The sequence below is a fragment of the Lagenorhynchus albirostris genome, chromosome 7, assembly GCF_949774975.1.
Source record: "Lagenorhynchus albirostris chromosome 7, mLagAlb1.1, whole genome shotgun sequence".
Lineage (NCBI taxonomy): Eukaryota > Metazoa > Chordata > Mammalia > Artiodactyla > Delphinidae > Lagenorhynchus > Lagenorhynchus albirostris.
In genome coordinates, this window is record NC_083101.1 from 109,006,751 (window position 1) to 109,026,556 (window position 19,806).

The window sequence follows — 19,806 nt, forward strand, 5'->3', positions numbered from 1 at the left end:
TGATATCAAATGGAAATATGAATTTACACAAAGGAACGAAAAGCACTAGAAATAGAAACTGCATGGATAAACGTGTAATATTTTTTCTTGTTATTGAAATCCCTGAAGTTTAAATGACTGTTTAAATGAAATAATATACTTGGGGTTTATAGCATATACATAAAAAATATATAACAATAATAGCATAAAGGATGGGAGAAGAGAAATGTTAATATATTATTGTAAAGTTCTTATACTAATGTAAAGCATCATAATATCGTTTGAAGAAAGATAATGATAAGTAAAAATAGATAATATAAACCCCAAATCAATCATCAAAATAGCACAGTGAAGAATAACAGCTTATCAGCCAACAGAAGAAGTGAAATTATAAAAAAATTTCAGTTAATCCAAAAGAGCACATAAAAAGAGGGAAAAAGAAACAACAGATGGACCAAATAGAGAACAAATTATGACAGATTTAAATCTAACCATGTCAATAATCACATTAAATATGAATGGTCTAAACACTCCCCTTAAAAGGCAGAGGTAGTCAGTTTAGATAAAAAAGCAAGACCAACCTACAGACTGCCAGTCTATAAGGAACACATTTGAAATACAAAGCCACAAAAAGTAAAAATAAAAGCATGGAAAAATATGTTCAGAGGTCAGAAGGTCCAATATTATTAAGATGCTAATACTCTCCAAATTTATCTATAGATTTAATGCAATCTCAACCAAAGTTCCAGCAGGCTTTTTCTGTAGAAATTGACAAGCTGATAACAAAATTCATAATAGACTACAAAAAACCTAGAATTGCCAAAACAACTTTGTAAAAGAAGAACAAAGGTTCGAGGATAATTCTACCCAATTCCAAGAATTACAACAAAGCATCAGTAATCAAAACTGTAGTACTGGCATAAAAATAAACAAATAGATCAATGGAAAAGAACAGAGTCCAGAAACAGGCCCACACGTATATTAAAAAGTGATATTTGACAAAGATGCAAAGGCAATTCAGTGGAGAAACAATAGTCTTCTCAACTTATAGTGCTAAAACTACTGGACAACCATAGTTGAAAAAACAACCTAAAAAAGAATTTCAATCCATATGCACTATATACAAAAAACAAAAAAAACTAATATGGACCACGAAACTAAATGTGAAACATAAAACTACAAAACTTTAGAAGAAAACATAGAAGAAACACTTTGTGACCTTGGGTAAGGCAATAATTTCTTAGCTATGACACCAAAAGCACATTCCATTAAAAAAATTGAGAAATTAGACTTCATTAATTTTAAGAACTTTTGCTTCTTTTAAAATCACTGTCAAGAAAGTGAAAAGGAAAGCCATGCATGAAGAGTAAATGTTTGCAAAACCTATTTATTAGGGCTTGATCTCATTAAAAGACCATGCCCTAATAAATAATATCTCTATTAGATATTATTATATCTAATAAAGAACTTGTGTCCAGAATATATAAAGAGCCCTCACAACTCAAGAACACAAGCCCAATTTTTTAAAATGGGAAAAGATTTGAACAGACAGTTCACCAAAGAAGATACACAGATGAACAAAAGCATATGAAAGGGGCTCAATACCATTAATCATTAAGGAAATACAACATAAAACAACCAGGAGACAGCTATTAGAATGGCAAAAAATAAAAAAGACTGACCATACCAAGTGTTGGAGAGGACATGGACAAACTGGACTACTGGTGGAAATTTTAAATAGTACAACCACTTTGGAAAAACAATTTAGCAATTCCTTAAAACGTAAAACATACACCTACCAGCTATTCTACTCCTACGTGAATAATGAGAAAAATCTCCACAAGGTTCTGGCAGGTGGTGGGAAAGAAACCCTCTTGAAATATGTCAGAACATTCTGTTCTTCTTAACAAGGTCTGCCCTTGGGAGAAACTAGTGAACCAGAGCCTAATCAACTGGAGTATTATCAGAGCCCGACTGATCTGGGGTAAGGGAAATACCCAACTCCAGCCCACCTAGCCATCCTGTCCCACCTAAGGGGAGAGGAAAGAACTGAGACACATTTGTGAAGTTCGCAGCCCAGAAGCACAGTCTCACTAAAAGACCAAGCCCTAATTACAGGACCATGGAATGCTTCCTCTCCCTTCATATCTCACCACCACATAACCAAAGGCCTAGTTACAGCAGTTCCTTTTACCTGGTACATAGTATCTGGCTATCAAGAAAAATTTACAAGTCGTACCAAAGACAAATAGATACAGCAAGCATGAGAACCAGACATGGAAGTGATGTTGGAATTATGAGACAAGGAACTTAAAACAACTGTGATTAAAGATGATGAACTGGGGTGGGGGGGATGCCCAATGCCACTTAAAATGCATACCATTACCAACAAGGTAGAACAAACTTACAAGCATTTTCCTGATACTAGATGGGGATTAGAAAGGGATATCCTATTTAAAAGTATGTAGCATGCAAAATATTAAATGTAAATTAATGATACTATACCTATTACAGTAGAATTTTAAAATGCATAAAAACAACCCTGTGATTAATATGTTAAGGGGTCTAATGGATAAAGTGGACAGCATGAAAGAACAGATGGGCAATGCCAGCAGAGAGATGGAAATCCTAAGAAAGAACCAAAAATAAATAGTAGAGATAAAAGGAACACTGTAACAGAAACGAAGAATGCCTTTGGTGGGCTTATTAGTAGACTGGACAAAGCTGAGGAAAGAATCTCTGAGCTTGAGGACTGGTCAATAGAATCCTTGAAAACTGAAAGTCTAAAAGAACAAACATTGAAAAAAAAGCAGAAACAGAACCTCCAAGGGCTGTGTGACAACTACAGAGGTGTAACACATGCATAACAACAACACCAGGAGAAGAAAGAGAGGAAGGAACAGAAAAAATACTTGAAACAATAATGACTGATAATTTACTTAAATTAATTTCAGAAACCAAACCACAGACGCAGGAAATTCAGAGAACATCAAGTAGACCGTATGTCAAAAATCTACACATGGGGGCTTCCCTGGTGGTGCAGTGGTTGAGAGTCCACCTGCCAATGCAGGGGATGGGGGTTCGTGCCCTGGTCCGGGAAGATCCCACAGGCCACGGAGCGGCTGGGCCTGTGAGCCATGGCCACTGAGCCTGCGCGTCCGGAGCCAGTGCTCCACAACAGGAGAGGCCACAACATTGAGAGGCCCGCATACCACACACACACACACAAAAAATCTATACATGGGGACATAATTTTCAAACTACAGAAAAACAAAGATAAAGAAAAGGTCCCTAGAAGATGCCAGAGGGGGAAAAATCACCTTACCTACAGAGGAACAAAGAAAAGAATTACATCCAACTTCTCAGAAACCGTGCAAACAAGAAGAGAGTGGAGTGAAATAAAGTGTTGAAAAAAAAATTACCAACCTAGAATTCTGTACTATGCAAAATTATCCTTCAAAAGTAAAGGAGAAATAAAGACTTTCTCAGACAAACAAAAATTGAGAGAATTCATAGCCAGTAAACCAGCCTTGTGAAAAATGTTAAAAGTTCTTTCAAGAGAAGGAAAATAATATAGGTTAGGAATTTGGATCTACATAAAGTAAAAGCACTGAATTAGAATAAGAGAAGGTAAAATAAACTTTTATTCTTCTTATTCTTAATTGATCTAAGAGGTAGCAGTTTGTTCAAAATAATAGCAACAATGTATTCAACTATCTATGTTATATGTGTATATAGATAAAGATATATATATGTATAGATATATATGCTTATGAATGGCAGCAATGATACAAGGAATGAGAGAAAGGAATTAGAATTATTTTATTATAAGGTACTCACATTACTGTACTGTGAAGTGTTATAATATTATTTGAAAGCAGAGTTCGGTTAGGTATAAATGAATACTGCAAACACTATGGCAACCACTGAAAAAGTAAAAAAGAAAAAGTATAACTAATACGTTAAGAAAGGGGAGAAATGGAATCATAGGAAATGCTCAATTGAAGCCAGAAAAGGAGGCAGAAAAAGAGTGGAAGAGAAAAATAGGAACAATAGCAATAAACAGAAAACAATAATAAGCATAGTAGATCCTAATCTAACTATATCAATGTCAATGTTGAACGTCAATGATCTAAATGCACCAATTACAAGACAGAGGTTGTCAGAATGGATCAAAAAGCTTACTTTAAATATTTTTGCTTACTTTAAAATATCTTCAAGTTCATTTCAAAAATCTCTGAAAATAAAACCTAGTATATTATTCTTTGAGAACACGTACACACATAATTTTATTTCTGATTTCAAAAATGATGACATGAATACTAGCTATCAGTAAATCAAATGTAACTTTAATTAATGAAAATGAGTTACCATTAGTATGTTAAAAGGATTTTAGATTTGCTTCATTTTATGAAGGATAGGTAGACCTATCTGAAATCATTATTTCATTTACATAAAATTAAAGATTTAATTAAAAGAATATAACCATTAAAAAAAAGCATGACCCAACTATACGTTGTCTCACTTTAAATATAAATACACATATAGATCAAATGTAAATGGATGGAGAAAAATACATCATGCTAACAATAACCAAAAGAAAGCAGGAGGAACTATATTAATTTCATACAGCTCAAACATCAAAGAAAAGTTATCAGGGATAAGAAGGGTATTACATAATGATAAAGGGGTCAATTCTCCAAGAATACATAACAATTCTTAACAGATACTTGCCTAACAACAGTGTATCAGGTTACATGAGCTAATAACCAATACAACTGCAAGGAAAAGTAGATGAATCCACTATCATAGTTGGAGGTTTCAACACCCCTCCCTCAGAAATGGAGAGATCCAGCAGGCAGAAAATCAGAAAGGACATAGCTGGACTCAACAACACCACCAATCAACTTGATATAATAGATATCTGTAGATCACTTCACCCAACAACAGTAGAATACACGTCTTTCGCAAGCTCACCTGCAACATTCACCTAGATAGACAACATTCTGAGCCATAAAACACATCTTACCTAATTTAAAAGAAGTCACACAAGGTCTGCTCTGAGACCACAGTGGAATTAAACTAGAAATCAATAACAGAAAGATAACTGGAAAACAGAAGAACATGTGGAGATTAAACACATTTCTAAATAACACATAGGTCAAAGAAGAAATCTTGAGAAATTTTAAAATATTTTGAATTTAATGAAAATGAAAACACAACTTACCAAATTTGGAGGATGCAGCAAAAGCAGTGCATAGAGGGAAATTTATGAAGGCAATGAATGCATATATTAGAAAAGAAGAGAGATCTAAAATCAATCATCTAAGTTTCCACCTTAGGAAACTAGAAAAAGAGCAAATTAAATTTGCTCCAAAGTAAGCAGAAGAAAAGAAATAGTAAGAATTAGAGCAGAAATCAATAAAATTGAAAACAGGAAATCAACACAGAAAAATCAATGAAGCCATAAGATGGTTCTTTGAAAAGATCTATAAAACTAATAAGCCTCTAGCCAGGCTAACTAAGGAAAAAAAAGGAGAGGACACAAAATTACTAATATCTGAAATGAAAAAGGGGACATCACTACAGATCACATGGAAAGTTAAAGGATAATAAAGGAAAAGCCCACAAATTTGATAACCTAGATGAAATGAACCAATTCCTTGAAAGACACAATCTACCAAAATTCACACAGGAAGAAATACATGATGTGAGTAGATCTGTATCTACTAAAGAAATTGAATCAGTAATTAATAACCTCCCGAAACAGAAATCACCAGGCCCAGATGGGTTCCCTGGTGAATTCTATCAAACAGTTAGGGAACAAAGTATATCAAATCTCTACAATCTCTTTCAAAGCATAGAAGCATAGGGAATACTTCCTAACTCATTCTATGAGGCCAGCATTACCCTAATACCCAAACCAGCCAAAGACATCACAAGAAAAGAAAACTACAGACCAATATCTCTCATGAACATAGATGCAAAAATCCTCAACAAATTATTAGCAGACTGAATCCAAACAAGTATAAAAAGAATGATACACCAAAATCAAGTGGGATTTATCCCAGGTATGCAAGGCTGGTTCAACATTTGAAAGTCAATTAATGTAATCCATCACATTGACAAACTAAAAAAGAAAAATCACATGATCATATCAATAGATGCAGGAGAAGCATTTGATAAAATTTAAACTCAAGCATGATAAAAACTCTCAGTAAACTAAAAATAGAGGGGAATGTTCTCAACTTGATAAAGACTGTCTAAAGAAACCTTCAGGTAACATTATACTTAATGGTGGGAAACTTGAAGCTTTCCCGCTAACATCAGGTACAAGGTAAGGATGTTGACTCTCACAACTCCTTTTCAACATCATACTGGAAGTCCTTGCTAATGCAATAAGGGAAGAAAAGGAAACAAAAAGTATACAGAGTGGGAAGGAAGACATAATACTGTCTTTGTTTGCAGATGACAGGTTGTCTATGTAGAAAATACAAAAGGCTCAACAAAAAACTACTGGAACTAAATCATAGCAAAGTTGTAGGGTAGAAGGTTAATATATAAAAGTCAACTGCTTTCCTATCTACTAAAAATGAGTAAGTGGAGTTTGAAATTAAAAACACAGTATCATTTACATTAGCACCTTCCCAAAATGAAATACTTAGGTATAAATCTAACAAAATATATACAACGAGATCTATATGAGGAAAAACTACAAAACTGTTGAACATAACCAAAGAACTAAATAAGTGGAAAGATATTCCATATTCCATGTTCATGGAGATAGGAAGACTCAATATTGTCAAGATGCCGGTTCTTCTCAACTTAATGTACAGATTCAATACAATCCCAATAAAAATCCCAGAAAGTTATTTTGTGGACACTGATAAACTGATTCTAAAGTTTATATGGAAAAGCAAAAGACCCAGAATAGCCGACACAATATTGAAAGAAAAGAACAAAGTTGGAGGACTGACACTACCTGACTTTAAGACTAACAATAAAGCTACAGTAATCAACACAGTGTGGTACTGGTGAAAGAACAGACAAATAGGTCAATGGAACAGCATAGAGAGCTCAGAAATAGAATTCTATAAATATAGTTAACTGATCTTTGACAAAAGAGCAAAAGCAATACAATGTGAAAGACAGTCTCTTCAACGAATGGTGCTGGAACAACCAGACATCCACATGCCCCAATATGAATATAAACACAGGCTTTACACCCTTCACAAGAAATTAACTCAAAATGGATCACAGACCTAAAAGTAAAGTACAAAACTCTAAAACTCCTAGAAGATAACATAGGACAAAATCTAGATGATCTTGGGTTTGGTGATGCCTTTTCAGACACAATACCAAAGACATGATATATGAAAAAATAATTAATAAGCTGGACTTCATTAAAATTAAAAACACCTGCTCTTTGAAAGAAAATATTAAGAGAATTAGAAGATAAGCCACAGACTTGGAGAAAATATGTGCAAAAGGCACATCTGCTGAAGGACTGTTATCCAAACTGTACAAAGAACACTTAAAATTCAACAATAAGAAAACAAACAACCTGACTTTAAAAATGGGCCAAAGATTTTAACAGACACCTTACCAAAGAAGATATACAGATGGCAAATAAGCATATGAAAAGATGCTCCACATCATATGTCATCAGGAAATGCAAATTAAAACAATGAGAGACCACTACACACCTAGTAGAATGGCCAAAATCCACAACACTGACAACACCAAAAGCTGGTGAGAATATGGCATAACAGGAACTCTCATTCCTTGCTGGTGGGAATGCAAAATAATCCAGCCACTTTGGAAGAGTTTGATGGTTTCTTACAAAACTAAACATAATCTTAGCATATAATCCAGCTATCATGCTCCTTTGTATTTATCCACAGAGGTTAAAAATATGTCCACATAAAAACCTGCATGAGGATGTTTACAGCAGCTTTATTCATAATTGGCAAAACTTGGAAGCCACCAAGATGTCCTTCAGTAGGTGAATGGATAAATAAACTGTGGTACATCCAGACAATGGAATATTACCTAGTGCTAAAAAATAAAGATAGCTCTGTCAAGCCATGAAAAGACATGGAGGAACTTTAGAAGCATATTACTAAATGAAAGAAGCCAGTATGAAAAGCTGACATACTCTGTGATTCATCTATAGGACATTATGGAAAAGGTGAAACTATGAAGACAATAAGAAGGACCAGTGGTTGCTGTGGGGCTGGGGGTTGGTGGGGAGAGATGAATAGGCAGAGTGCAGAGGACTTTTAGGGCAGTGAAAATACCATGTGTGATATTTAAATGATGGGTATAAGCCATTACACATTTGTCCAACCCATAGAATGTACAACACAAGGCATGAAACCGAAGGCCAACTATGGACTTGGGGTGATTCGGATGTGTCAATGTAGGGTCATCCTTGGTAAAATGTACCATGTGGTGACGGATGTTGATAACATGGGAGACTGTGCATGTGTGGGGCAGGGGGTTACATGGGAATCTGCAGCTACCTTTCCATTTTACTGTAAGCCAAACTGCTCTAAAATAACTAAGTTTTTTTTTTTTGAACCCATTATCTTACCTAAAATAACTGACCTTTGAGGTGCATCTAATCACTGAAAACTTCACAGTAAAATTTCCTTTCAACAATATTGTTTTCTTTCATCGTACAATATACATATCTGTCTTCTTTCCTTTTTTTTTTTTTTTTGCGGTACGCAGGCCCCTCACCGCTGTGGCCTCTCCCACTGCGGAGCACAGGCTCCGGACGCACAGGCCCAGCGGCCATGGCTCACAGGCCTGTGCTCCACGGCATGTGGGACCTTCCCGGGCCAGGGCACGAACCCGTGTCCCCTGCATTGGCAGGCGGACTCTCAACCACTGCGCCACCAGGGAAGCCCTCTTCCTCCCTTTTTAATACTCCAGAGGTAGGAAAGACACTTCAGCACCTGCCAACAAGATGAAATCTGAATGGCTGTGGAGTCTGATTCTGGTTCCTCCAACTATTTTGCTAGTCTTCCTTTACTACAAGAGCCTCCATTTTCTTCATGTTTAACATGGAAGCCAGAAAAGCCTGATTCAATAGATAATGCATATTCTATAGTTGTATGCAGATACGATACTTAAAGTGTTATCTCCTGAAAGAGGAATTAGACTTGCGGTATGACCCCAGGAGTTCAAACTAGAACTGGTGGGTGGAAGCCACAGAAAAATATTTTCCAGTAAGGGAAACGTTAGAACTGTATCAGTGGAATATATGGATTTAGTCAACAATGAGTTTCCCATAACAGTAGGTGTTCAAGAACAGGGTAAATGCCTCTTATGGGGAATTCAAGCCTCTGTTTTCAACTGAGGCTAAAATGTAACCCATGTGGGAGAAGAGTTCACAATTACTAAAAATATGCAACAAAAATGGGTCCCCAAAATAATTCTGAAAGTTTTAAAAACTTAACTATAAATATCTCTATAGAATATAATCTGTCAATGTCAGGATAACTGGGCTTTTTGTTTCTGTCAGGGTTGGACCCAGATTCTTGGACAATGTTGTTGGATATGCAAGGTCAAGAATCACTGTACACAATGATGTTATTTGTTCCAGAAATTTACTTGAGTTTTATCACCTTAAAAAGCAGTTTTTCTCTACTGAATATACTGAAAAAAATGACTTTGGGTCCTTAAAAACACAGATTCTGGCTCTTCCCACTATCTCCCTTCCCCCTCCCTCACATAACTCTCACTCAATATTTCTTTGTGGAGCTCAGGCATGTCATTTTTAACAAATATTCTAAGTAATTTTTATTGTAGGTGGTCATAAAACTAAACTTGAGAGACATTCAAAGAGAGTAGAAAAAATCAACGCCCACTCTTTCTATTCAAGAGTTTATGAGAATGCGGCAGGACTTTATGTTCAGATGAATTCCATCTTTAAACCAAACAAACAAACATATAAACACTGATACATTTTGTTTTTTCTTCTATCTCAGGGCCAAAAGCCAAAATGAAATTTATAGTACTTGCTGTCACCGTTGGACTAACTTTGCTGCTAGGAGTCCAAGCCATGCCTGCAAATCGCCTCTCTTGCTACAGAAAGATACTGAAAGATCGCAACTGTCACAATCTTCCAGAAGGAGTAGCTGACCTGACAAAGATTGATGTAAACATCCAGGATCACTTCTGGGATGGGAAGGGATGTGAGATGATCTGTTACTGCAACTTCAGTGAATTGCTCTGCTGCCCAAAGTAAGGAAATGCAATCACAAAACATATTGCTGTGAAGTGTATGTACAACAACTCTTTAAGACACCTTCATAATGAGTGTGCTAAAATTAATCACCCTTTTCAGTAAAACCCTGTTCAAATCTCAGCTATTTTTTAGGATCATCACCATATGTACCGAAATGAATGTTTTCATTTAAGAGACCGAGTCTGGCAGATTTTAGTAAAACTAAATGAGATACAGGAAATTAATAACACTCCAATCTATTAAATTCTAATTTTCCTATCTGATTTTTAATCACACACACAAAAAAATCTGGTAGCTGAAGTCACCTTCAAGGCTGACATCTTAAACTAATTTGAAAACTAATAGAAGGCTTTAGATAAAAGATCCCAAACAGATCAAGTAACTGGATGGAAAAGTTTGGTAATGGTGAAAGAAAAACTTTCTAGCTCTATGTATGAGTTAACCAGAAATTAACTGAATAGAGACTGTCCACTGACTTGGAAAGTAGATGTATTTTAAGTATAATACAAAGGTAGATAAATAAATACTTATAGCTCTTGATTTTAAAATAATCTTCTCCTGGTTATTGAGGAAGCTCAAATACTATGATCTTGGCTACTTCATATTGAAATCAGCTTTTTCAAATTACTTTCAACATATCATCATATTTTTCATTTTTCTAAGAAATCTGTGAGCTAGAAAGGGCAGATATAACCATCTTATCAAAGAAAGGTGTACAGAGGTAAAATGACCACTATCCCACTTAGCTAGCTAATATCAGCACTGAGACTAGAACACAGGTCTTCTGATTTGGCCTGGGTATTTTTTCTACCAAGCCAGTTGGTTCTTAAGTATGGTTCCCAGAACAGCAGCTTCAACATTACCTGAGTTCTTGTTAAAAACGTAGTTCATCCCTGGGCCCCAGACCAAAGCAACTGAATCAGAAACAATGGAGAGAAAGCACAGCAATTATGGCTTAAACCCTCCAAGTGATTCTGATGCAAAATAAAATTTGAGAATCACTTTATTAAACAATGATATCAAGAGCTCAAGTTAACTGATTCCATAAAATGATTTAACTTTTCCTACGTAAATGAAACGCCATCTAATATTAAAATATCATGTTTACTTTTTTGTAAGACTTGAAACTAATTTATTGAAATGCACTTACTTTATGATATAATTTTGTGATTACCCATTGTTAATGGATGAGCTATAAGTATGGATATATGAAAATAATTTCTATCTGAGTTTGGATTACAGTTTTCCCAGTAGCAACAAATATCTAAGTATATTTCTTTTTTTTTTTGCCTATAAACACAAATTTTATTTTGCCATTCTACTTTGCCAGTTGCACTGAATATAATTAAATACAGCACTGTATAAGTTTAAGGTGTACAGCACAATGAGTTGATATACATATACAGCTGACCCTTGAACAACACACGTTTGAATTGCATGGGTCCACTTATCCGTAAATTTCTTTCACTAAACATAATACATACCACAGTACTATCCCATCTATGGTTGGTTGAATCCTCGGATGTCGAACCACAGATATGGAGGACTGACTGTAAAGTTATGCACGGATTTTCCACTGCACAGAGGCTCAGAACCCCTTACCGCTGCATTGTTCAAGGGTCAACTGTATTGTGAAATGATTACCATAATAAGTTTAGTTAACACGAATCACCTCATATAGTTACAAATCTTTTTTCCTTGTGATACCCTGTAGGATCTATTCTCTTAGCAACTTTCAAATATATCATACAACAGTGTTAGCTACAGTCATCATGCTGTACATTGCACGCTAAGTATATTTCTAATGAGCCATAATCATAATACTACCTTGCACATATACACAATTTTATATTATACCGTGCATTTTTATTATACATCACCTTATGTGATCTTTCCAAAAAGAGTGGATAGAGTTGAGTAGCTCAAAATTTCACCTTTCCCTATAAAACCTAGAAATTTACTTATTGACTTCCCAACCAATTTTTAATCTTCTGTTTCTTAGCTGTAGATTTAAACTTCATGGCCTATCCCCACCCATATCAGAGAAATGAATATTTTGGTATGCTTGTAAGGTTTTGAAATCACCCAATCTTTCCTTTTCTTTATAGACAAACGACAGCATAATGTCCATGGCAGATGGGGGAAAGCAGAAGAATTGATTACCTTCTTGGTCTTTGCTGCTCTTGTGGCAAAAGTCCTCCCACTCACTCTCTTTGTACTTTATTCACCTAAAAAGAATAGCCATATCTGAAATCCTGGAAATCACTGTCCATTTCTTGCTCAGAAAAGTCTAACATGTATCTTAACTTTCAGCTGGATTTAATTCATGTTCTGCTCTCTTTCAGAGATGTCTTCTTTGGACCAAAGATCTCTTTCGTGATTCCTTGCAACAATCACTGAGAATCATCCTGTATTCCAGGCAACAACATTCTTAATTCCCCACAAACCACACTCTAACAGTGTAGCTGTATTTCTGGTTCCTATGCAGTGCAATAAAGCACAGATTCTATAAATTCTTACTTGCCTAAGTAAACTTGTGTTAAATTAGCAGTAATAAAAATTCCATTTAATTTTTCTCTGTGGAAATTGTTTAAATTTTTTTACTAGAAAATTTTCATCTACAAGGTGTTCACTGTGCTCAGTAAAAGAATTCTGTTCCTCAGAGGAAGAGCCATAACCCTGGCTCAAAGATGGAGAATACTTTCAGTTCTTGACAGATCATGTATACTTAATGAAAAGAACCAGAGATAAATTGAGGTTCTCGGAAGGGAAACTAGAAGTTTTCTAGTAAGAGGGGGAAAAGGGAGCCAATATTTGAGTATATACTACGTATGCCAAGTACTTTAAGCTCATTTGCATTTTGCTGTCTTAAAAAACCACAAAACCATCAAGATAAGTATTCTTAAACCCACTTTTCAGATGCTAGCTCAAGTTTAAGATATTTGCTAAAACTCAAGACAGACTTTGAAGACAGTTCCAGTTCCAAAACACTCACATAGTTGTATCCTTAAAACTATGCTACATACCCCTGACGTGTCCATTTTTCTTGGGAATAACAAAACACATTAAAAGAAACATGTAATGGATCAGAATTTAAAGTCATATGAATTTTAAAGGTAAATAAAACGGATGCCTTCAAAGATATTTTCTGGGTGTTAGAGGCAGTTTTAGACTATGCTCCACACCTTTGGAGGTGTGCACTGACGAGTAGCCAACAGAATTAATTTCAGAAAGTCCTTCATGCTATAAAAATTTATTAGATACTCGCTGAGTGCCAGCTGTTATTAAGATTTGGGGATGTAGTAATGAATAAGATGGACTTCTCCTCTTGGAACTTGTATTCTAACAAAACTGTAATCATTACAAATATTTATAAATGTGAAGCCTGCTGCTACAAAGGAGAAGTGTAGGGTGCTATACAAAGTACTGCTGTGGGGAAACGTTTGAGAAGCACCACACTTGTAGTAAATCTAGGAGATAACCATTTTGAGTTACAGTGACATTGTTTCACTGAAATACATCCTTGGAGGTCCCTGATCTGTTTCTCGAGACCACACCCAGAACAGTTTCAGTGTTCAATAGGTGTTACTGGGCTAAACAAAACAATTTTGAGGTAATCAGAATTCAGTTCCTCTTAAAAGCTGCAAAAACATAAGTCAGAACATGTTTTCAAATAGTATGACTTCTACAAAAAGGCATGAAGAAGTGGAATTGTTTTAAAAAAACTCAAATATATTGTTTTATCAACATAGTATATGATTTGATTGAGCTTTTTTTTCCTTCACTGAATTGACAGGTATTAAAGTCAAACTAACACAATAACAGAAGTCTTATATCCTTTCTGAAACAGCGCATAGAATAGGTAAATAAAGAAAATCACCAGTACGTTTTCTACTTGGTATAGTCTCTCTTTGAGGGAGGAAAAAAACAAGGCAATTCAACAATGGCTTTTTACTAAATATTCCCTTATTACTGCACTCAAAACATGATGAGAAAAATAGTATTTGGATAAAAGCTAAATATTTAATAAATGGAATTTTATAGATTATAACTATTCTTCATATTCTCTCCTTTCTGGAAATAACTTGTAATATCAAATTGCATTACATTCTTTTAGAAATGAATGCATTATAGAAGAACACACAGTTTTTTATGTAAATTACCAAATAAATGTAAAACGTGAATGTTCACACAATGTACCTTATACAATTTTTTCTGACTTGGTCAATATGTTTTACCAAATAAATATAAAAACATGAATGTTCACACAATTTACCTATGCAACTTTTTCTGACTTGATCAATATGTTTTTAAAAGCAAACATCTCATTCAATCATTTAATGAACAGATCCTTTATTTTTTCAATAGCTTTTAGCTACAAGACAACTAAGCTTTTATTAAAAATGTACTATTGTGGTAAACACTGTGTTTCAACTGAACGAGGTAGGTACTATCACAATCCCTGTTCTATGGACAAAAATGCCAAGGCTTAGAGATTAAGTAGCTCATATTAAGTTACATTATCAGAGCAGTAAAGCCAGGTTTTGAATATGACAGTTTTCCTCTAGCATCTGGAGTCTTAACCACTGCTTTATTTAATAGCATCAGATAATCTATTTCCTTTTTAGGAAAGCAAACTTTTACTTGTATGCGACAAGTACATTTCAGATAGCTCATATATGTTAAATGCTTAAATGAATAACAATTTCTGTATTTTTATCTTTGACTTTCTATATTCTTGTTCTTACTATGAATTCCATGGTGCTGAGCACAAAGTTGACAGTAATACTTACTAATAGCTCATCTCTTCTTGATAAAATTTTTCTTTTCCTCATCATAATCCATAGGGACTCCTTGAATATTTTTGTTTGCTGGGATTAGGTACTAATCCTAAAGGATTATTAGAGAATTGGAAGCAACATGGAGAAACAAAACAATGAGCAACAACTCTTAGAGGGAGAGGACAGGTAAGAACATTCACAGCTCATTCTGCAACCTTAACTTCCTTATAATTGCCCAGAAATATACATGAGTTCTTTCAATAATAAATTGTCTTAGCAAAGTATTATGACAGGTACTTTTAAAATGTAAATAATCTTACCAGTAAAATACTATGGGCTTTAAAATAATTTTCCCAAAAGGAAAAAAATCATCAAATTCATATATTTCTAAATCATACTGCATTAACCACCTAAACCTAAATTTTTCTGTCAAAGAATTAAAGAGAAACTGATATTAGAAAAGTATAGTAAATTAACATTGAATTAGCTTCCTCAATTTACTTCTATAGAATGGTATCACCAAAATGTGCTCAACTTGGTATAGTGGTATACCTGGAGAGAAATGCATGCCATACATGTAGCCAATATACTCTCAGGATTTTACAAATAAAAACCTATAGTAAATTTTCAACGAAAGAAGTATATGTGATCTCCATTTCCAGAGTTTTAGAAGTCAAAACGTAAGTCTGTTGGGTACTATGGGTATAAAACTGACTTGATGTCTACTTTAAATATACATTAAAGGGAATACACACACATACAATACACACACACACAAACACATATATGATAATCTAGTAGCAATTAATATGATTGAGAACTATAGTTGACTATGTAGACTATAAATGCAACTGGGACATGATGCATATAGTAAACTAAAGTTTATAGTATCAGCTTTTAGCTACAAAGAAATACAAGAAATATCCTAATCTCCAAAGAATAAATTCTATAGTAAACAGTACACACACTTAAAAAAATATATATGCATATAAGACATTTCTTGACACTTTTAAACTAACTCCAGTTAAATAAATAAGCAATAACATGACAAAAATTTATTTTTGAACCACCATCACTTGCCTAGATCATAATCTGAATTTTGCTATCAAAACTATGTAAATCCATACAAATAGCAGCTAAAAGAGAGCTGGCTGGCATGGCTATACAAATATCAGACAATACAGATTTTAAATTAAAAAAATTGTACAAGAGACAAGGAAAGACATTTTATAGTTAAAAGGGTCAATCCACAACAAGATATAAAAATTATAGATATATATGCACCAAACAACAAAGCCAGAAAATATATGAAGGAAACACTGACAGAACTGAAAGGAGAAATAGTTCTACAATAATAGTTAGAGGTCTCAATACTTTACTTTAAATAATGGATAGACATCTAGACAGAAGATTAAAAAGGAAACAGAGGACTTTAACAATACTCTAAACCATCTAGACCTAACAGACATATACAGAACACTTCACCCAACAATAGCAGAAGACACATTCTTCTCAAGTGCACATGGAACATTCTTCAGGATAGTCTGTTAGGCCATAAAACAATTCTCCATAAATTAAAAAAATTGAAATCATACAAACTATCTTCTCTAACCATAATGGAATGAAGCTAGAAATCAATAACAGAAGAAAAACAGGAAAATCCACAAATATGTGGAAATTAAACAATGCATCCTTAACAACCAATGAGTCAAAGAAGAAAGAAATAGGAAAGTCAGAAAATACTTTGAGATGAATGAAAACAAAAATAAAACATACCAAACTTATAGGATGCAGCAAAAGAAGTACTCAGAGAGAAATTTATAGCTGCAAACATATACATTAATACAGAAGAAAGATCTCAAATCAACTGAACTTTGCACCTTAAGAAACTAGAGGGACTTCCCTGGTGGTGCAGTGGTTAAGAATCCGCCTGCCAATGCAGGGGACACGGGTTCAATCCCCGGTCCGGGAAGATCCCACATGCTGCAGAGCAACTAAGCCTGCGTGCCACAACTACTGAGCCTGCGCTCTAGAGCCCACGAGCCACAACTACTGAGCCCATGCGCCACAAATACTGAAGCCCACGCACCTAGAGCCCGTGCTCCACAACAAGAGAAGCCACTGCAATGAGAAGCCTGCCCAGCGCAATGAAAAGTAGCCCCACTCACCACAACTAGAGAAAGCCCGCGCACAATGAAGACCCAATGCAGCCCCCCCAAAAAAAAAATCAATGAAACCAAATAAAATATCAACAAAATTGACAAACCCTCAGCTAGACTACTAAAAAAAAAAAGAGAGAGAGAGAAAGTACATATAACTAAAATTACAAATAAAAGCAGGGACATTACAACCAACCTTACAGAAATTAAAAGTATTATAAGAGAACACTATGAACAATTGTATGACAAATTGAATAAAACAGATGAAATGGACAAATTCCTAGAAACACAAAATTACCAAAGCTGACTCAAGAATAAATAGAAAACCTCAACTGCCCTATAATAAGTAAAGAGATTGAATGAATAATCAAAAATTTTCCATCAAAGAAATGTCCCGGACCAGATGGTTTTGCTAGTGAATTCAAAAAGATAAAAGATAAATTAACATCACTCCTATTCAAATTTTTCCAAAAAACAGAAAAAGAGAGAACACTTTCTAACACATTCAATGAGGCCAGCATTATCCTGATAACAAAGTCAGATAAAGACAGCAGAAGAAAATATAGAACAATATCCCTTATGAATATAGATGTAAAAATCTTCAACAAAATACTAACAAACCAAACCCAACAGCACACTAAAAGGATTATACACCATAACCAAGTGATATTTATCCCAGGAATGCAAGGGTGGTTCAACCAAAGAAAAGAATTCAATGTAATACACTAAATTAACAGAACAAAGGGGAGGAAAACATGATTACTTCAATAGTTATAGAAAAAGTATTTGACAAAATTCAACACCCTTTCATGATTAAAAAACTCAGCAAACTAAGAATAGAAGGAAACTTCCTTAATAAAATAAAGAGCATTTACGATATATCCACAATTAACATTATACTCAATGGTGAAAGACTGAAAGCTGCCTTCATAAGATAAAGAAAAAGACAAGGATGCCTGTTTTCATCCCTACTACTCAACATTGTACTGTAAGTCCTAGTCAGAGCAATTTGGCAAGAAAAATAAATAAAAGGCATCCAAATTAAAAAGGAAGAAGTAAAATTATCTCTATTTAACGATAACATGATTCCATATATAGAAAATATCATAAAATCCACAAAAATACTACGAGAGCTAATAAATGAATTCAGCAGGGTCAACACGCAATAATCAGTGTTTTATCCACCAGTAAGGAACAATCCAAAAAAAGATATTGATAAAACAATTCCATTTATAATAACATCAAAAAGGATAAAATATCATGAATAAATTTAACCAAAGAGGTGAAAGACCTGTACACTGGAAACTACAAAACATTACAGAAAGAAATTAAAGAAGACTTAAAAGTAATGGAAAGATAATCCATGTTCACTGATTGAAATACTTAACATTTTTAAGATGGCAACTGTCAAGCAATCTACAGATTCAGTACAAGCCTCATCAAAATTCTAATGGTCTTTTTTTTTTTTCCAGAAATAGAAAAGCCAATCCTCAAATTCATATGGAACTGCAAGGGGCCCCAAATATCCTAAACAATACTGAAAAAGAAAAACAAAGTGGGAGGACTCAAACCTTCTGATTTTAAAACCTACTACAAGGCTACAGTAGTCAAATGTGTATGGTACTGGCTTAATAGAAATATAGGCCAAAGGAACAGAATTGAGAATATAGAAATAAAACAAAACATCTATGGCAAATTGATTTTTGACAAAGGTGCCAAGACCATTCAGTGGGGAAAAAACAGTCTCTTCAACAAATACTGCTGGAACTGGATAACCTCATTCAAAAGAATGAAGCTGGAACTCTACCTCACTCCATATACAAAAATTGACTCAAAATGGGTCAATGCCCTAAATTTAAGAGCTAAAACTATAAAATTCCTAGAAAAAACATACGGGCTAATCTTTATAACATTGGATTTGGCAATGGATTCTTAGGCTTGACACCAAAAGTATAAGCAACAAAAGAAAAAAATTAATTGTACTAAATAAAAATTTTAAACTTTTATGCATCAAAGAACATTAACAAGAATGTGAAAAGGCAATCTACAGAATGGGAGAAAATATTTGTAAATCATATATTGGATGTAGAATCAATACCTAGAATAAAGAACTCCTACAGGGGCTTCCCTGGTGGCGCAGTGGTTGAGAGTCCGCCTGCCGATGCAGGGGACACAGGTTTGTGTCCCTGGTCTGGGAAGATCCCACATGCCGCGGAGCGGCTGGGCCCGTGAGCCATGGCTGCTGAGCCTGCGCGTGTGGAGCCTGTGCTCTGCAACGGGAGAGGCCACAACAATGAGAGGCCCGCGTACCGCAAAAAAAAAAAAGAACTCCTGCAACTCAGCAACGACAAAAACAACCCAATTTAAAAATGAACAAAGGAACTGAAAAGAAATGTGAATCAAAACCACAGTGAGATACCACTTCGCACCTAGTAGGATGGCTTTAATAAAGAAAAAAAAAAAGGAAATACAAGTATTAGCAATTTGGAGAAACAGCTGTTAGGAATGTAACAATGATACAGCCACTATGGAAAAGTTTGGAGGTTCCTCAAAATGTTATAGAATTACCATGTGACTCAGCAACTCCACTCCTAGATATATATCCAAGAAAAATGAAGACATGTCCACA

The 19,806-nt window shown here is 34.7% G+C and overlaps 1 protein-coding gene and 1 long non-coding RNA gene across 2 annotated transcripts in view; one reads left to right on the top strand and one right to left on the bottom strand.

Moving 5' to 3' along the window:
* SCRG1 (stimulator of chondrogenesis 1) overlaps nt 1-12,784 on the top strand; it is a 20,680-nt gene extending 7,896 nt beyond the window's left edge. The window contains exons 2-3 of the mRNA XM_060155812.1: nt 9,978-10,233; nt 12,583-12,784. Of these exons, the coding sequence (XP_060011795.1) occupies nt 9,992-10,233; nt 12,583-12,637 (297 nt within the window). The 5' untranslated portion in view covers nt 9,978-9,991 and the 3' untranslated portion in view covers nt 12,638-12,784. The remainder of the gene's footprint in view (nt 1-9,977; nt 10,234-12,582) is intronic.
* LOC132523922 (uncharacterized) lies at nt 11,136-15,126 on the bottom strand. The gene is made up of 3 exons (XR_009541703.1): nt 15,031-15,126; nt 12,401-12,465; nt 11,136-11,151 (listed from the first exon to the last, which is right to left on the bottom strand). It is a non-coding gene; the product is annotated as an uncharacterized LOC132523922 (long non-coding RNA).
* Nucleotides 15,127-19,806: the final 4,680 nt, after the last annotated feature.